The 16264-nt window shown below is 48.7% G+C and overlaps 6 protein-coding genes across 6 annotated transcripts; 5 read left to right on the top strand and 1 right to left on the bottom strand.

The window, feature by feature from the left end:
- The first annotated feature begins 1927 nt into the window (after positions 1-1927).
- Positions 1928-3625, top strand: F5147DRAFT_700778 (uncharacterized protein). The gene is made up of 7 exons (XM_041437699.1): positions 1928-2286; positions 2347-2468; positions 2517-2599; positions 2650-2814; positions 2865-2889; positions 2936-3223; positions 3285-3625. Exons 1-7 carry the CDS (start codon positions 2161-2163, stop codon positions 3364-3366), a joined length of 891 nt encoding a protein of 296 aa, XP_041291649.1. The 5' UTR covers positions 1928-2160; the 3' UTR covers positions 3367-3625.
- Positions 3626-4405, bottom strand: F5147DRAFT_637545 (uncharacterized protein). The gene is made up of 6 exons (XM_041432947.1): positions 4298-4405; positions 4176-4241; positions 4049-4122; positions 3950-3998; positions 3856-3892; positions 3626-3806 (listed from the first exon to the last, which is right to left on the bottom strand). The coding sequence occupies exons 1-6, from the start codon at positions 4346-4348 to the stop codon at positions 3772-3774; spliced, it is 312 nt and encodes a 103-aa protein (XP_041291648.1). The 5' UTR covers positions 4349-4405; the 3' UTR covers positions 3626-3771.
- A 1772-nt stretch (positions 4406-6177) lies between these two features.
- On the top strand, positions 6178-8310 carry F5147DRAFT_700759 (uncharacterized protein). Its single transcript, XM_041437698.1, has 2 exons — positions 6178-7183; positions 7235-8310. The coding sequence occupies exons 1-2, from the start codon at positions 6400-6402 to the stop codon at positions 7996-7998; spliced, it is 1548 nt and encodes a 515-aa protein (XP_041291647.1). The 5' UTR covers positions 6178-6399; the 3' UTR covers positions 7999-8310.
- A 36-nt stretch (positions 8311-8346) lies between these two features.
- Positions 8347-10495, top strand: F5147DRAFT_229073 (nucleoside phosphatase family-domain-containing protein). The gene is made up of 3 exons (XM_041428718.1): positions 8347-8743; positions 8799-9879; positions 9931-10495. Exons 1-3 carry the CDS (start codon positions 8578-8580, stop codon positions 10367-10369), a joined length of 1686 nt encoding a protein of 561 aa, XP_041291646.1. The 5' UTR covers positions 8347-8577; the 3' UTR covers positions 10370-10495.
- Positions 10496-10507: 12 nt separating this feature from the next.
- F5147DRAFT_837835 (major facilitator superfamily domain-containing protein) lies at positions 10508-12802 on the top strand (the record flags this gene model as incomplete). Its single annotated transcript, XM_041444103.1, has 9 exons — positions 10508-10591; positions 10645-10848; positions 10920-11146; positions 11197-11275; positions 11334-11494; positions 11554-11688; positions 11740-11899; positions 11953-12490; positions 12543-12802. The coding sequence occupies exons 3-9, from the start codon at positions 11001-11003 to the stop codon at positions 12800-12802; spliced, it is 1479 nt and encodes a 492-aa protein (XP_041291645.1). The 5' UTR covers positions 10508-10591; positions 10645-10848; positions 10920-11000.
- Positions 12803-13408: 606 nt separating this feature from the next.
- On the top strand, positions 13409-15563 carry F5147DRAFT_774886 (major facilitator superfamily domain-containing protein; the record flags this gene model as incomplete). Its single annotated transcript, XM_041441644.1, has 9 exons — positions 13409-13567; positions 13627-13692; positions 13748-13908; positions 13968-14102; positions 14154-14313; positions 14367-14889; positions 14942-15027; positions 15085-15177; positions 15303-15563. The coding sequence occupies 9 exons, from the start codon at positions 13409-13411 to the stop codon at positions 15561-15563; spliced, it is 1644 nt and encodes a 547-aa protein (XP_041291644.1).
- Between the last annotated feature and the right edge of the window lie 701 nt (positions 15564-16264).

Here is a 16264-nt window from a genome sequence, read left to right as displayed (position 1 = left end):
AAGTGATCAGTGACTGTCCTCCCTGAGTGTGTGTACACTACTTTTACTCGGGGGCACTGTGTGATTCCGGCATCAATTCCTCGGCACTAGCGGCTTAGGGGTGATTGATGGTGGCAGGGAGATGACCACTGCCAGGGGCTGCGGTTAGCCATTCTCTATATATACCGTTCAAGTCGCACTTTCGGTATACATACTTTGACAGCACAAACGTCATACGACACAAACTGGTGAGTAAAGCTACTGTATTGCGCCCTCAGTCTAATGAAGTCTCCTCTGAAATGGTTGAGCGGTGAGTATGTGAGGTGGTAGTAGCGTGGTCGACCCCTAGCCGGAGACAAAGAAGCATCACTAGTATGTCTGCAACACTCGACACGTCATGCCTCAGCTCCCAGCACTCGGAATGCTGATGCGGAATATCGGCGCTGGGTTAGGATGGACAGAGAGCCAGAATTCGCCCCCCGCGTTGCCTTGGTTGCAGAGCGTGCGGTGCGTACCGCAATGGGGTTGAATGCGGCACGGCGACAGAGAGGGAACAAATAAACAAGAGATCACAGAGAATTGTGCATGAACTGCTCACAGAATCTGACACGCAGCACGGCGAAATCTCGATTTCGGGTCGCTTGGCACCACCAAATTGTTCTTGCGTCCGTACGTCCATCTCTAGATCTGTCAGCGTCCGGTTGAACGACTGCCTGATGGATGCACAGATCCATATATTCTTCAATCGAAAAAAATAGATTCGCTACCGGTAGGTCGCTACCATTTTTAGAGGTGGAGGTTGAAAGGCGTCCTTGACAGCATGCAAAAATGCCTATTAGAGCCGAGTTGAACAAAGCCTGCTAGTGCTCTTCATGGGCGGAATTGCTCGACGAGTAAAAGACCTTGCGCCAAAAATTACACAATGGCTTCGGCAGTCATGGCTTTATTCTCCTAGGTCGTGCGACGCGCTACGCAGTAGAAAAAGCCAGGCGTGGGTAGCTTGAAGTAATAATGCGGTATGTATTTTTGTACTCACAAGAAGAGCCAAGCCGGCTAACGAATGCGCGGTACATATAATTATGTGACGGCGAGATTTAGACTGGGGTTCGAAACGGAAATTGAGTAAAGGGTAAAGTTCCAGGCGTCGATGCGGATCGAAGTTGGAGTCCAGAGAATTTGAGAACTTGAACTTGAGGCTTCCTGGTCCGGTGGCGAAGAGTTGGCGCGCCGAGGCCTTTATAATGAGGCATTCGGAAGTGATGAATGAAATTTGCGCGTCCATTGCTATACGCGCCCATGTTCGCTACCAGATCTAGGCCAGTGTCAAGTTGCTACGTCGGCTAGTGGGATACAAAGTGAGTACGTTGCTGCTGCGCACCTGAATTAGCCATGTTATTCATTGTTCTCCGTCCGTGGCCCGTGGGTGCGATATAGTCCATGTCCTCGACAGGCTTTTTTCGACATTTTCTCTGCTGTCGCGCCAGCATCAATGATGTGAGTGATTGATTCCTACAGGACCTGAGCATCTCGATATACCAGACCGGGGGGGATTGAACAACCGCACGTAAGCGTCTAAAATTGGTCTGTAACAGCTCAACACGCTGCATAAACGTGGCTTGAACTTTTGGTTTAATATTAGGTGCGGAAGAGGTTAATTTCGTCGCGAACCACCACATATATGGCTCAAGTGCCAAAGCGCCAAAGACTCGAGACACGCGTTCGGGAGTTTTAGCCCGTAAACGCTCATGAAACGACCTGGAACGTTAATCTGCGTTTAGCTATAGCATATGACCTAGATTTGCACTGCAGGTAAGGTCAAACTTTATTTTGAGAAAAAGGGACACAGCTTCAATTGGCAACAGGGATGAAATCGAAAAACAAGAGAATCGTCAGATTGAGTTGGTGTTTATTGTCCCGAACAATGATTATGTAACAAGACAAGATTGAAAAACGCTTGAAGGAAACCGTGAACAAAATAATGCATGGCTAACACGTTTTCACCCTTCACAACACTCTTTACTATATTTCCTCTCCTTGGCAGGCCCACCTAGACTTTTACTCTCCAGAGCGCGATAGACGCTCCCGCTCCAAGTCTAGGCACATAAAATCCGAAAGACGTACGATTACTTATACTTATTAACGTTGTACTTCAGCGCCGTCCTGATTACTGCACCATCGCCGATGCCCGCAATGGTTTCTGCTAGAGGTCTACCAACTGACCCACCCGCGCCCGCACGTCCTCCACACAAACGATCGACAAATTATGGATACTACAACCCGATGGATGGTGGCGGGAGTATGCTTTCTGTACGTTCGTTCTGTCCCATATGCGGTGTGGGGTGTTGATGTAAGAGATACGTTATGCAGCAAGTCCAGGACACCTATCCGCCAGGCCTCGGAGAACCCATAAACGTCATCATCTCTGCCTATTCTGATTCTCAGGTGCTGCAGGAGACTACGGCAAACGGTGGTCTCATCAATTATTTCCAGTGAGCACTGTCCTCTGTTCTCGTGGAGTTGTTCTTACGTGCAGGCAGGTCATTTGGGTTCTCGACGGAGTGTTTGGGACAGACTGACCCTAGCGAGCAAACCGCTGATCTCGGCGACGGCAACGGTTACCGTACGTCTTCTGTTTTCTAATTCGGCTCGGCTCGGAGCTCAATATTTCAGTGAACGAGACCGCTGTCATTCGGTGGGACTATGGCGATGCAAACCTTGGAACTTGCCAAGAGACTGTCGAAGGAGGGAACCACTTTCGCTATTGGGTACAGAATGGGCAAAGCGCTGACTCGGGCGCGATATTCATGGCAACTTCATATGAAATGCCTATCGCTGGTGCGTCCGAAAAGTAACTTTGATAAGAATTTGCAATGACCATGTTGCAGACTCGCATAATATCATAGTTGATGGGTGCGTGCCCATTGTTTGTCAACTGCCTTCGACTTATATCCCGTAGCTATAACCTAGGTCGAGACTGGCTCGTTGGGAATGTTACTTCTCAATCGACAATCCTTCCAACAGCAAACATCACCAATACATCGACGTACTCGGGACAAACATCCTTTAATAATTTCACCTATGCGACCACTGTGACGTACGTCTCTGGGCTGCTACAGAACACTAGCGATGGGATCAACCACTATCAGAGTGTCGCTGTCAATGGACTAAATGCGATCGATGGACTAGTGGCGGTATTAACTGTTAAGATGGTCCAGCAACCCGGTGGTAGTAGTAGTTCAAGCGGGTGGGTTCCCATCTCGGTTGCGACGCATATCCATTTGTGCTCACTTTGTGTAATATATTAGTGCGGAGTGGACGTATCGTCCTAAAGGAATTCTGTGGACACTCCTTGCAATCTCATGCGCGATATTCGTGTCATTGCTCTAGATTTACAGGCCTCATTATAGATATTCTCGAACAGTGGTTACACTGCACGATATTACCTCGGACGTAGTTCTCGGACAACGATTCTTTATTGCTAACCATGTCTGGAGGCATACCTCCGCATAGTATATTTCATCTCTTATCTCACCAGCTGGTTGATACTCACATGTACACTTCTGGTATACCGCTACTTATGCCTTCACTTGTAAGTTCAGTACTCAGACTATAACTTCTGTGACTTAGACACTTTCGCTTCGACGGATTATCTGTATCTATATATATCTTTCATCAGATGCATATCATAAAGTCCTTAGGCTTGTATATATTATGGTGACATTTGTCTCATGTTACATGACGATCAATGATGCTATTGGTGGGTATTGGACTGCATGAGGTCGCTGCGGACGACTAATAGCCAGACTTCTCGTAGGCAGTTTCATTCGCTGTAGAACAATTAACTCGAGTGTCACGAGTAAGATCTGCGATACTTACCATGATGCTTGGCCTTTTGCTTGTCTAACATGTCCAACTAGAATAATAAGTCAGGTTATGAGTTACACAGATAATCGAGTGAGATAAAACGTACACCCTTCGTCTCGACCATGCGGTCGATGAAGGCTCCGCCAAATGCGGCTCTGTGACCAAAGTCAGTTACGATTATGTCTTTCGAGGCCGAGAGACTTACAAGAGCTCCTTGGCCTTCTCGTGGCTTACAGGCTGGCCGTTCTTCTCGCAGTGGTTATTGTAAGCTTTCATGGCCTACAATGATATTTTGAGGTTCGATGGGAAGATCGATCATAAGGATAACTCACCTCGTAAGAAGCCGCAGCAGCGATCAACTCATGAGAGAGCTTTGCCTGATGAGGTGCATTAACGACCTGCGATGCTCATGATTAGATATGATGTGTATTGAACAATTGGTGTAAATTACTACCTGATCGTGTGCGCTAGCAAGGTCTTCGTGATGGTTATGATGGTGGGGCATTGTGATAAGGGAGGTGGTGATTGAGGGAAGATTATGGTCGGAATGATGAGGTACTTATACTGTTCGCGTTTCATTGGCTGACCAACTTTAGCACGGGTTTAGCTGATTCTTTACATTTCTGGGGATCTTGTTGATGTTTTGGTCGGGTTTGAGGGTCTTGCCGACTTTCGCGTAGCAGTCATAGCATTATCTTATCTTAATCCCATTAGGAAGATACAAGTGCATCCGACAGAATTACGTAATAATTTTTGTTTGACTCATGCTCCATTTCACTGTGTCAATGCGAGTCAACCTGCCGAGCAACTTCCGAGTCAGTCTAGGATTTGGACTGCCCGCAGGTGACTATATAATCCCAGTGTCTGCTCGACTCTCCCAAATTACTTGCTCTCATGTCTGCAAACTTTTCCTTTGTGTTCCATTCTCCCTGAAATTGTGGCATCGCCTTGCCGCAGTCTGAGCAGACACTGCTCCTACTACTAAGTCCTGGAGCACAGTGCACTGCACTATTCGCTTGTGAAAATTTCCTATAGGTAATGCCGACTCGGGACGCGAGTATTCGAACTTTTCACCGCCCCCACCCTGCACCGCATTTGCCATCGAAACTTATGGAGACCGCAGTGTCAATCATGGCTTAATCCAGGTTCCGACCAGAATTTCACAAACGGTACATGGCGACACGATTTATCACGATACTAAAGATGCATAGCTTACTAACCGTGTATCAGATTGTTAGCATCGAACACACTTGCCGGTCACTTGGTGCTCGCTATATCATTATGCTTGGTGACAGGCAGATCTGCGTTCCTTGGTGCCATCACTGGCTTGGAATTTTTCCGTCACATGGGACACAAAACAGAGATCAGAAACAATTCACTGGATCGGTTCTCCAGTTGATCATGTGCCTTGATTCAATGGTCTGTCACATGTAATCATTGCGATGGTAATCGCCTAATCAAGCGGACAATGCTGCTGGAGACGTTCTGCGCCTTCCCTGAACAATCGCCTTTCGCCCAGAAGCTTCCGGCATCCACTACTAGTAGCTTGCGGCAATCAGACGATATCGGAACGTCACTTCTTCCGTGTCTCTTATTGTTCCAGAAGCAACTACATCTGTGGGGTCTCGAGATTCGACTGCGGATTAATAACAATAGCTCTCGCAATCGGCGACGGCGTAGATCTATGCAGTGTGCACTCGCAGGTATCGCAGTCAGGAGAAGAAGTCGAACACTATCACTCGCAGTAGCTGCGATCGCGCAGCCTCCTTTGTTCCCACGCATTGTTCGCTAACACATTGTACGACGTGTATTCTCTGGTGGTGATGTGTCCGCAGCTGAGCGCTGAGCATGCAGATATTCACAAGGCTATGCCACTAGTTGGTCGGCAAGCCATCCGATTGGCACTCGTGATGGACAGCGGGCCGCCATCCTGGTATGCCGCGCCCAATTATATGAGTCGTGGTTTTTGAAGGCGTCTAAATGTGAGTCAGGATGCGGTAACGACGGCTTAGCCATCCATGGAGTCCCGATGCCACCGGAATGACTCAGACGGTGTACCCATGATTTTCGAGTGTTCTCCAACGTTTGAACTGCCATTTTTTTGTGGCTTTTAGGGTACAGTAGGAAAGTGAAGGCAGTTGTTGTCTACCGGATGATTTTTCAGCCAGTAATACAAGTTTTGTTGTCACAATATTTGCCGGTGCCTTAGAAATCACCGGATTTGCTGTGCCTGTCACACTATTTTGGGAAATGCGCGGCTCTGAGCTTGAAAAGCGGTGAAGAGACTCCCATATAAGCACATAGCGAGTCACAATTTTCCTCCATATTCTTTCCCCTCAAACCACCAACTGGCACCCTAGGAGCGGCTCTTGCAGTGCTCAGGTGTCCAACGAGTCTTAAAGTACTCAAAGTTACCCGTGAGTGACTCAGTTCTGTCTGATTCATTCGATTGTGTTCTACGTGTGTTTTGTCTGCATTACTGCGCACGATCACATCACAATCATATTACCGATTTCTATCAAATCGATTGAAATCAAGAGTGCGCGTGGCTAAACGATGTCGTCGGCATATAATTATCCATCGACATCGAGGTCACCCGATGTGTCTCGTACATGGCCCCTCCCAGGGCCTTCACGAACATTTTCGGTGCAGCCTTTGGGGCTAGGGGAGTCACCGCGATGCAACGCACACTCACCACTCTTACCTCAATACCATACACAACGTGATATGAACGGGAAACTGACTGCGTCGTCGTCCAGACCTTCCAGGCAGCCGACGTTGCCGCCTGTGCCAGACCCGACCGTTAACACGTCCCCCTTTCCCGCGATTCTCCACAAACCGACCCATTATATTAGTCAACATGTTCGCGACCCACAGCTTGTAGATCGTTCGTTCTTGCACCAACCCGGCCCATCGCAATCACCTGGTCACCATGTCTCGCATAATTTCCTTGAAAGTTCCCAACTTTCAAGTTTCTCGTCCACTCGCCATGTCGCGATAAACAGTCACTCAAAACGTCCAACGACGTCTACTCCGGTCTTCAATAACATTTCCGATCTTGCTTCCCATTATGGGATACCCCAGTTTTTGCCCAGTGCACCTCGTACAACTCCTAGTAGACCAGAACCAGGAGAACCATCCTCTTCAACACTGTCTGTTGAACCCTTCGCATCTACAAACTCACCTGCTTTCGCCGATTTGTGCTCGAATTACTTGAAGATGTTGTCACAAAACCCAGGCAACAACGACGCGACCGGTGTCCACGTAGAGGACACGGCGCTATCGACGGCTTCGCCGTCTGACGCAGAAGCCATTCAGACGCTCTTGGACGTTTTCGGTGGTAAGTTATTCACTTCCGCCGCACTGGCGTGGCTTACACAATCCCTACCAGCCACACCGGAACTCACCAACTCGAATGACTTAAATGAGTACCTCACTTCACCCCTCATCGACTCGCCTTTCGATGATGAGCTGCTCACTACGCCTGCATTCGGCTCTGCGGACATCAACGCGGACATCTTCACGAGTCCGCTTTTGGATGATTTTGGGGGTGACTCGTTCGGCGAACTCCCGTCCCTCTTTGATTCTATTTATCCCCCATGCAAACCCACTGAATCATACCACCTCCCAACCAACTTTGATGAACTGTATCAAATGTCCCCCGACACTCCAATGCTCAACACTCCACTCGAATCGCCCCTCGACTCTCCTGCCAGTCATCGTCCACCGCAGCGGAAAGTGGCTGTCACTGGCACGCGTAAGAACATTACGCCGGAGGCCCTTGTCCCTATCGATGCTCCCACACAGCAGCGCAAGTACCTTACCCCGTCAGTGACTTCTCGCAAGGAGGTTCCTGCTGTCTTCGCTCGGAAGCGGGCGCGTACAGCTGCTTTCGGTGACGAGCAAGACGAGCTCATCGAGGATGTGCGAATCCTCCCTTCCATGACTGAGCAGGAGCAGATTGAGGCAAAGAGGCGCCAAAACACGGTCGCTGCTCGACGAAGTCGCAAGCGCAAGCTGGAGTACCAGCGCGAGTTGGAGGAGAGTGTTGAGCAATACAAGCGTGAAAGTGAGATCTGGAAATCGAAGGCTATGACTTACCAGGCCCTACTGCGAAGTCATAACATCGAATATCCCGAGCTTCCAGACCCATGAATACCACTCAAGTAGTCTCGTCATTCCCTTCGTCGTTCTTTTGATACCATAGTTCTCGACTTCGATGCTCTGTGTATTCTTATCATGTTCATCATCCCCATTCCCCATCCACTGGCGAAGAGCATCGTCGTATCCCCTTTCCCCATGTTCATGATCGCTCTTGACCTGCGTTCCTCGTCCCCACCTTCGTCATTTTCTTGATTTTTATCCTGTTAATTTCATTACACGCCATCTAGTAGTATTCACGTTTCCCGTCTATATGTCCAAGGTTGATTACATGCAAATCAAAAGTACTACTTTTTTGCGTCATAATTAATTGCGTGAATTGAGGCTATGCTAACCAAACTTGTTATTGAACAACCACGAGCGTCAGTGGACCACGTTTCACCTGAAAGACTCTTCCTTCAACTTGGGGCTTAAGCTTGAAGGATTGACTAAATACTTAAGCGAGACCAACTCTTTGTCTTGGAAGGTTGCCAACTCGCCATTACGCGATTACATACTTCAGAAGCTTCCAGTCACTCTACGTCCGTCGACCTCAGACACAAGGCCCGTGCTCGCAGGCTCCTGACAACTGACATGGTCTTCACGTCAACGAGCAGCAACTATGAGCGTCTTGAGGGCGGCTTTGGTCCAGGTCGTGCGACTAGGATGCTAGCATGGAAGAAGATCGCAATTGGCGCTGCAGTGCTCATTTCCGTGGTCTGGTTTTTTGGACCAAGATCGAGGATAGATGTGATACCTGGTACGTCTTGCGATAGTTGTCGTGAAGGAATACATTTACATATCATGAAAACAAGACTCGCCGACGCCTGGAATAGACGATGCTCATCCTCCAGTTTTACATATACCTACAACAACAACTCCTTCGAATCCCTCAGAAGATAAAATTGACATTCCCAAGACTACTGCTGCCTCGCCACCCTCCAAAACGTACTTCCCTACCTCTCCCGAAACAGACCCAGACCTCCTCAAAACTGTACACTGTACTTCCCCACATTCTCCTTCACTCCCTCTTGTGCAGTATGCTCTCATGATTGACGCCGGTTCTACTGGCTCGCGCATTCACATCTACAAATTCCACAACTGCGGACCCTCGCCAACCTTTGAGTACGAGGTGTTCCGCATGATTCAACCAGGGCTCTCTTCGTATGCAGGACTCCCAAGTGCGGCGGCAGGGAGCCTTAACCCTCTTCTCGACGAAGCCATGAACGTGGTACCCGAATCTCTGCGCAGTTGTACGCCTGTCGCTGTTAAAGCCACCGCTGGGCTTCGACTTCTCGGCGCCCGCCAAAGCGAAGATATTCTCAAGGCAGTGCATGACCACATCCTTTCCAAATATCCCTTCCCGTTCCCCGATAAGGATGGTGTTGTCATTATGGACGGCAAAGACGAGGGCGTTTATGCGTGGATTACTGCGAACTATCTTCTCAATACCATTAGAGGTGATTCCCCCGAGGACGCGCCGCCCTATGCTGTGCTTGATTTGGGTGGAGGGTCCACGCAGATCGTGTTCGAGCCCCAGTTTGGTGATGAGAAAGGTGATGAGGGTCTCAAGGAGGGCGAGCACAAGTATGAGCTCGAGTTTGGTGGGGCTAACCGAGTGCTATATCAGCACTCGTATCTTGGATATGGCCTCAAGAGCGCTCGGGAGAGCGTGCATCGCGTCGTTCAATTCATGGATTCTCTGAGGTCTAGCAAGAATGGCGATAACGATCGGAAAAGAATGATTCACAATCCTTGCTTGGCTCAAGGGTCAGTGAAGGAGGTGAAGCTTCCTGCGGGGGACGGCGATACTGTGACGGTGATGATGACGGGATCGGATATTGGCAGTTTTGAGGCTTGTAATCGTGTCTTGGAGCTTGTCATGGCAAAGGATGAGTAAGTCTTTGTTTTCTATTGACCTTTTTCGTATTCATCGATCGCTTCTAGTATTTGTGAACTCAAACCCTGCTCCTTCAATGGTGTTTACCAGCCATCACTCCTGGACGCCTTTCCTAACGGAAAAATCCTTCTTCTCTCGTATTTCTTCGATCGGGTCACCCCATTGCTTTTAGCAGACTCGTCACCAGATCATCCCCAGCCCCCCATGTCGATTTCAACATTCGCCACGCTTGCTAAACGGGTCTGCGCAGGACCTACCAGCTGGTCACAGTACTGGGGTGCATACCCTGACATCATGGAAGAACTCGAAGGTCGACCGGAGTGGTGCCTTGATCTTACTTTCCAGCATGCCTTGCTGGTCCTTGGCTACGAGTTTGGTGATGATCGGGAGGTGCAGCTTGGGAAGCGTATTGAAGGCACAGAGCTTGGTTGGTGTCTTGGTGCTACGATAGCGATGGTGGGCGGAAATCTACGTTGTCGGGTGTAAAGAAGGACAGTCATCGTAGACGTAACGCAGTGAACTCTCATTACACGTTTAGCTCTGCTACTGAAAGACATTTAATTTATCTGATTCAGGTCTTACATCTTGCTAAGTCTGCTCTAGTCTGGCATGCGTAGACCATGCACGTAAGGTCTAGCCCTTCCGGGCGAGTACTTGTGGAGTAGCTGAGGTACTACCCGTACAACGTGATCAAGTATACGGGGCAACGTGCGTAATAGGAGGTGCTTACTTTGACGTGTCTGACCCCGGTTGCTACATAGCCTATCACTGTCAGAAACTTTGATCATTAACCTGCCGTACTCTTTATCGACGAGCAGCGACCGCCGACTTCGTGGAACGACTTCTCATCTAATAAGCCCGAATCCCCGTTGCGTTAGCTTGTGTACAGTGCACCCCGAACTGGGTAGACCATAAGTAAACGAACAAGTCATTGGACCTGTGGCGCCCGCGGATGGCATCAACAGGTACGCACGTAATGGCATGGTCACCACATAAACTTACGGTCGACGTATTTATGTAATGCAATGTGCCTCAGGCTGTATTATGTCTAGCATGTCCTCACTTGGAATGAGCTGCATTTCTCATTCGAGCCGTTCCCTCGTAGGCTCGTACCACCATGATTGCCCAGCAGGATGACGAGGAGACACCTCTTCTGCAACGACCAGAGCAACCAAAGGCCAAGACACCTCTTCCATGGGATCAATTTTGGATTCTATTGCTCTTGGAGATGCCAGATTTTCTTTCTTCTGGGACCCTTGCGCCGTTTATTCCTCAAGTGAGGATATTCCCTTCGCTCTTATATCTCATCACAGGAACTTTGTCAAGCTCGTTAGAGACATCGGAGTCACTCACGGAGACGAAACTCAGGTTGGACACTACGCCGGCATTCTTGTAAGCATGTTTTCATAGTTTTTGCCCTTTCCTTCGTTCATGATACTATTCTCTCCAGCAATCATCGTACTTTGCAGCTCATACCCTGACCATCTTTCATTGGAGTCAACTGTCCGACCACATCGGGCGGAGGCCCGTAATACTGACAGCTATATTAGCACTTGTTATTTCGATGTTTGCGTTTGGGCTGTCGAAGAGCTTCCTTGCTCTGCTGGTAAGGTCAGTGTGCTCAGTTAAATATCAAATAGTGGTTGTGATCGTCAATTACTTGACCACAGTCGTGTTGTCTGCGGAGCATTTGATCCGGGCGATGCTATCATGAAGACCTTGCTGATGGACATTACTGACGCAACCAATATGCCCAATGCATACAGTTATATGCCAATTCCGTTGATGATTGGAACCACAGTTGGGTAGGCATGCAGTACATTTTCTCTCGCGCTGCGGTTCATAGAATATATTAGACCACTCATTGGAGGATCGCTCTCTCGACCGGCAGAAAGATTCCCTGGCATTTTTGGGCGATCGGAACTGCTGAAAACCTACCCATATTTCCTGCCATGCTCTATCTCGGCATCTTTCATATTCATAACTTGGCTAGTGGCGTATGTCCGTCTTAAAGAGGTGAGCGGGATGCTGAAAATCCATCTCTGGATCAGACTAATTGTGGTTACAAGAGCGTTTCTACCAGGACACCGCTTTGGGAGCTCATTAAAGGAGGATTCTTCGGACAGTCATACTCGAAGCCTCGCCAGTCATCGAGCGATATTATAGTTGATACTGGGGAAGTGAATCCTGAAGAAGTCCAATCAAAGCCGCTTCCGCTGCGTGCTTTACTAACCTCGAAAGTGTTGAGCGCAACAGCGAGTTATGCCACCATGGGCCTGTTTCTGATGGGGTTTGGTTCGGTCTTACCTGTTTTCTATGCGACACCGATTGAACTTGGTGGTCTTTCCCTTGACCCTCCTCGCATCGGTGCTTTACTTGCGGCATCAAGTGTCACACATGGCATGTTTCAGCTACTTTTATACGCTCGTTTACATGATCGCTTCGGTGCAAAAGCTATCCACATCACCGGCGTTAGCTCCGGCATACCCATGGTCATTTTATTTCCAGTGACCAATGCTCTGGCTCGGGCCTATGGAATAGGCGTGGCGGTGTGGCTGTGTGTTGTCGTCCAGCTTACGCTGAAGACTAGCCTGCTCATGTGCTTCCGTATGTTAATTCAGCACTTCCTGCGTCCTGTTGAACTGAGAACAACTCATAGCCTGCCTGACATTATTCATCAGAGCAGCTGCTCCCAATCGCGCCTCGCTCGGAGTAACCAATGGAATCACGCAGGTGGCTATCGCAGCAGGAAGGATCGTTGGCCCGGCGTCTGCGGCTTCGGTCTTCTCTTATTCATTGCAGGAAGGGCATAATGCGTGGTCGATATACTACTTCTTGATCGCAATTGCATTTCTCGCTGTAGGTACTGGTCTATTGCTTCCCCGTGATCCTCGTAGTGTATGGGAAGATCCCCAATGATATTATCGCGAATGACCGTGTACATTATGGTCTAGTGTAGGAGGCAGAACTGGCAAAACTCCACTAACCTATACCCTGTAACGTCGCTTTGTGTTATTATGTCTCCTCTTTCTTAGATACATACTAGGGTAGCAGCTGGTTCACCCCAATTGGACAGAAATCTGACTTTAAAAAAAATGTCTCCTCTTTTTAATCCCACCTCGCGAGGGCGCAGACCTTGAGATCGCGAAGGTAACCAACCATAAGTCGACCTACCAGCTGGGCACAGTATTGGGGTGCATATCCTGACACTATGGGCAGACCATAAACATCAGACCTGCCATGGCGTCTGCGGATGATAAATACAGGTAGACGTATTTATGTACCGTAGCATGACAGGTTGCTGGAGTACTACTCTAACGAATCACCAAGTCACAGGCCAGATTTAGCATCTCATTTGCCTAATTCGATGCGAGGTGTAAACGAATCGAACTGCCTCATTTTCGAACCGAATCGAACTCACCTCGGGGTGACCTCGATTCAACAGCAACACTAATTGCCGTTGCATTGAAATGAATTCACGTAGTATAGGTGCGTCTTTCATCTCAGTCGTTCTCTCATACCACTATGATTCCACCGCAGGATGACGAGGAGACACCTCTTCTGCAACGACCAGAGCAGCCAACAGCCAAGACACCTCTTCCCTGGGATCAATTTTGGATTCTACTGCTCTTGGAGATGCCTGATTTTCTTTCTTCTCGGACCCTTGCCCCGTTTATTCCCCAAGTGGGTAGTATATTCACTTCGCTGGGCTTATATCTGATCACAACTGGAACTTTGCCAAGCTCATTAGAGATATTGGAGTCACTCACGGAGACGAATCCCAGGTCGGTCGTTATGTCGGCATCCTTGTAAGCATGGCTTCATTGCTCCTACCCCTTTATTCGTGGCTAATATTCTCTCGAGCAATTATCATCCTCTGTAGCTCACACCCTGACTATTTTTCATTGGAGTCGACTGTCCGACTACATCGGGCGGAAACCTGTATTACTGACAGCTCTATTAGCACATGTTGTTTCGATGTTTGCGTTTGGGCTGTCGAAGAGCTTCCTTGGTCTGGTAGTCAGGTCAGTGTGTTCAGTTAAATATCAAATATTAGTTGTGATCGTCAATTACTTCACCACAGCTGTGTTGTCTGCGGGGCATTTGATCCGGGCGATGTTGTCATCAAGACCTTGGTGATGGACATTACTGACGCAACCAATATGCCCAAGGCATTCAGTTATATGCCAATTCCGGTGATGATTGGAACCACAGTTGGGTAGGCACACAGTACATTTTTCCTCAAGCTGAGGTTCACGGCATCTACTAGATCACTCATTGGGGGATTTCTCTCCCGACCAACAGACAGATTCCCTGACATCTTTGGCCGATCAGAACTCCTGAAAACCTATCCATATCTCCTGCCGTGCTCTATCTCGGCATTTTTCATATCGATAATTTGGCTAGTCGCGTGTATTTGTCTTAAAGAGGTGGGCGTGATGCTGAAAACCCATCTCTGGATCAGACTAAGTGTGGTTACAAGAGCGTTTCTACCAGGACACCACTTTGGGAGCTAGTTAAAGGAGGATTCTTCGGACAGTCATATTCGAAGTCTCGCCAGCCATCGAGCAACGTTACATTTCATCCTGGAGAAGTTCAACCAAAGCCGCTTCCGCTGCGCGCCTTGCTAACCTCGAAAGTGTTGACTGTGACAGCGAGTTATGCCACCATGGGCCTGTTTCACATGGCATTGAGTTTGATCCTACCTGTTTTCTATGCGACACCGATTGAACTTGGTGGTCTTTCCCTTGACCCTCCTCGCATCGGTGCTTTACTTGCGGCATCAAGTATCATACAAGGCATATTCCAGCTACTTTTATACGCTCGTTTACATCATCACTTCGGTGCAAGAGCTATCCACATCACCGGCGTTAGTTCCGGCATACCCATAGTCATTTTATTTCCAGTGACCAATGCTCTGGCTCGGGCCTATGGAATAGGCGTGGCGGTGTGGCTGTGTGTTGTCGTCCAGCTTACGCTGAAGACTAGCCTGCTCATGTGCTTCCGTATGTTAATTCAGCACTTCCTGCGTTCTGTTGAACTGAGAACAACTCATAGCCTGCCTGACATTATTCATCAGAGCAGCTGCTCCCAATCGTGCCTCGCTCGGAGCAACCACTGGAATCGCGCAGGTGGCTCTCGCAGTAGGAAGGATCATCGGCCCGGCATCTGCAACTTCAATCTTCTCTTATTCATTGCAGCAAGGGCATGATGCATGGTCGATATACTACTTTTTCATCGCGATTGTATTTCTCGCTGTAGGTACTGCTCTATTGCTTCCTCGTGATCTTAGTGTATGGGAAGATTCCCAATAATATTATCGCGAATGACTTGTTTCTATTGACCTCCTTCATGTTTATCGATCGCTTGCACTAGCGTTTGTAAACTCAAACACTGCTCCTTCAATGGTGTTTACCAGCCATCACTTCTGGACGCCTTTCCTAACGGAACAATCTCGTATTTCTCCGATCGGGTCACCCCGTTTCTTTTAGCAGACTCTTCAACAGATCATCCCCAGCCCCCCATGCCAATTTCAACATTCGCCACGCTTGCTAAATGGGTCTGCGCAGGACCTACCAGCTGGGCACAGTACTGGGGCACATATCCTGACATTATGGAGGAACTCGAAGGTCGACCGGAGTGGTGCCTTGATCTCACTTTCCAGCTACGAGTTTGGTAATGATCAGGAGGTGCAACTTGAGAAGCGTATTGAAGGTACAGAGCTCGGTTGGTGTTACGATGACGATGGTGGGCAGTTGTCGGGTGTAAACAAGGACAGTCACCGTAGGCGCAACGCAGTGAGCTTCCATTACACGTTCAGGAAAGACATTTAATTTATCTGATTCAGGTGTTGCGTTCTGCTCTAGTCTCGCATGCGCAGACCATGCGCATAAGGTTTAACCCTTCCGGGCGAGTACTTGTGGAGTAGCTGAGCTACCCGTACAACGTGATCAAGTATACGGGGCAACGGGCGTAATAGGAGGTGCTTACTTTTACGTTTCTGACCCCGAGCCTATCACTGTCAGAAACTTTGATCATTGACCTGCCGTACTCTTTATCGACGAACTAACAGCGACCGCCGACTTCGTGGAATGACTTCTCATCTAATAAGCCCGAATCCCCGTTGTGTTAGCACTTGTGTACACAGTGCACCACCAGCTAGGCGCAGACCATAAACGAACGAGTCATCGGACCTGTGGCGCCTGCGCGCAATGGCATGGTCACCACCTAAGTCTACTTACGGTCGACGTATTTATGTAACGAAATGTGCTTCATGCTGTAGCATGTCTTGAAGTAGTATGTAGTGCGAACCCCCTGGCCGGCTGTACCCGGGTGCCAGTGTGACATAATCATCTAAGTCGATTGATCTTGAGCTTGATC

The sequence above is a fragment of the Suillus discolor genome, assembly GCF_016758755.1.
Source record: "Suillus discolor strain FC423 chromosome Unknown F5147scaffold_35, whole genome shotgun sequence".
Classification (NCBI taxonomy): domain Eukaryota; kingdom Fungi; phylum Basidiomycota; class Agaricomycetes; order Boletales; family Suillaceae; genus Suillus; species Suillus discolor.
The sequence above is the reverse complement of the archived record's forward strand: the minus strand, read 5'-3'. Positions and strand labels throughout refer to the sequence as shown.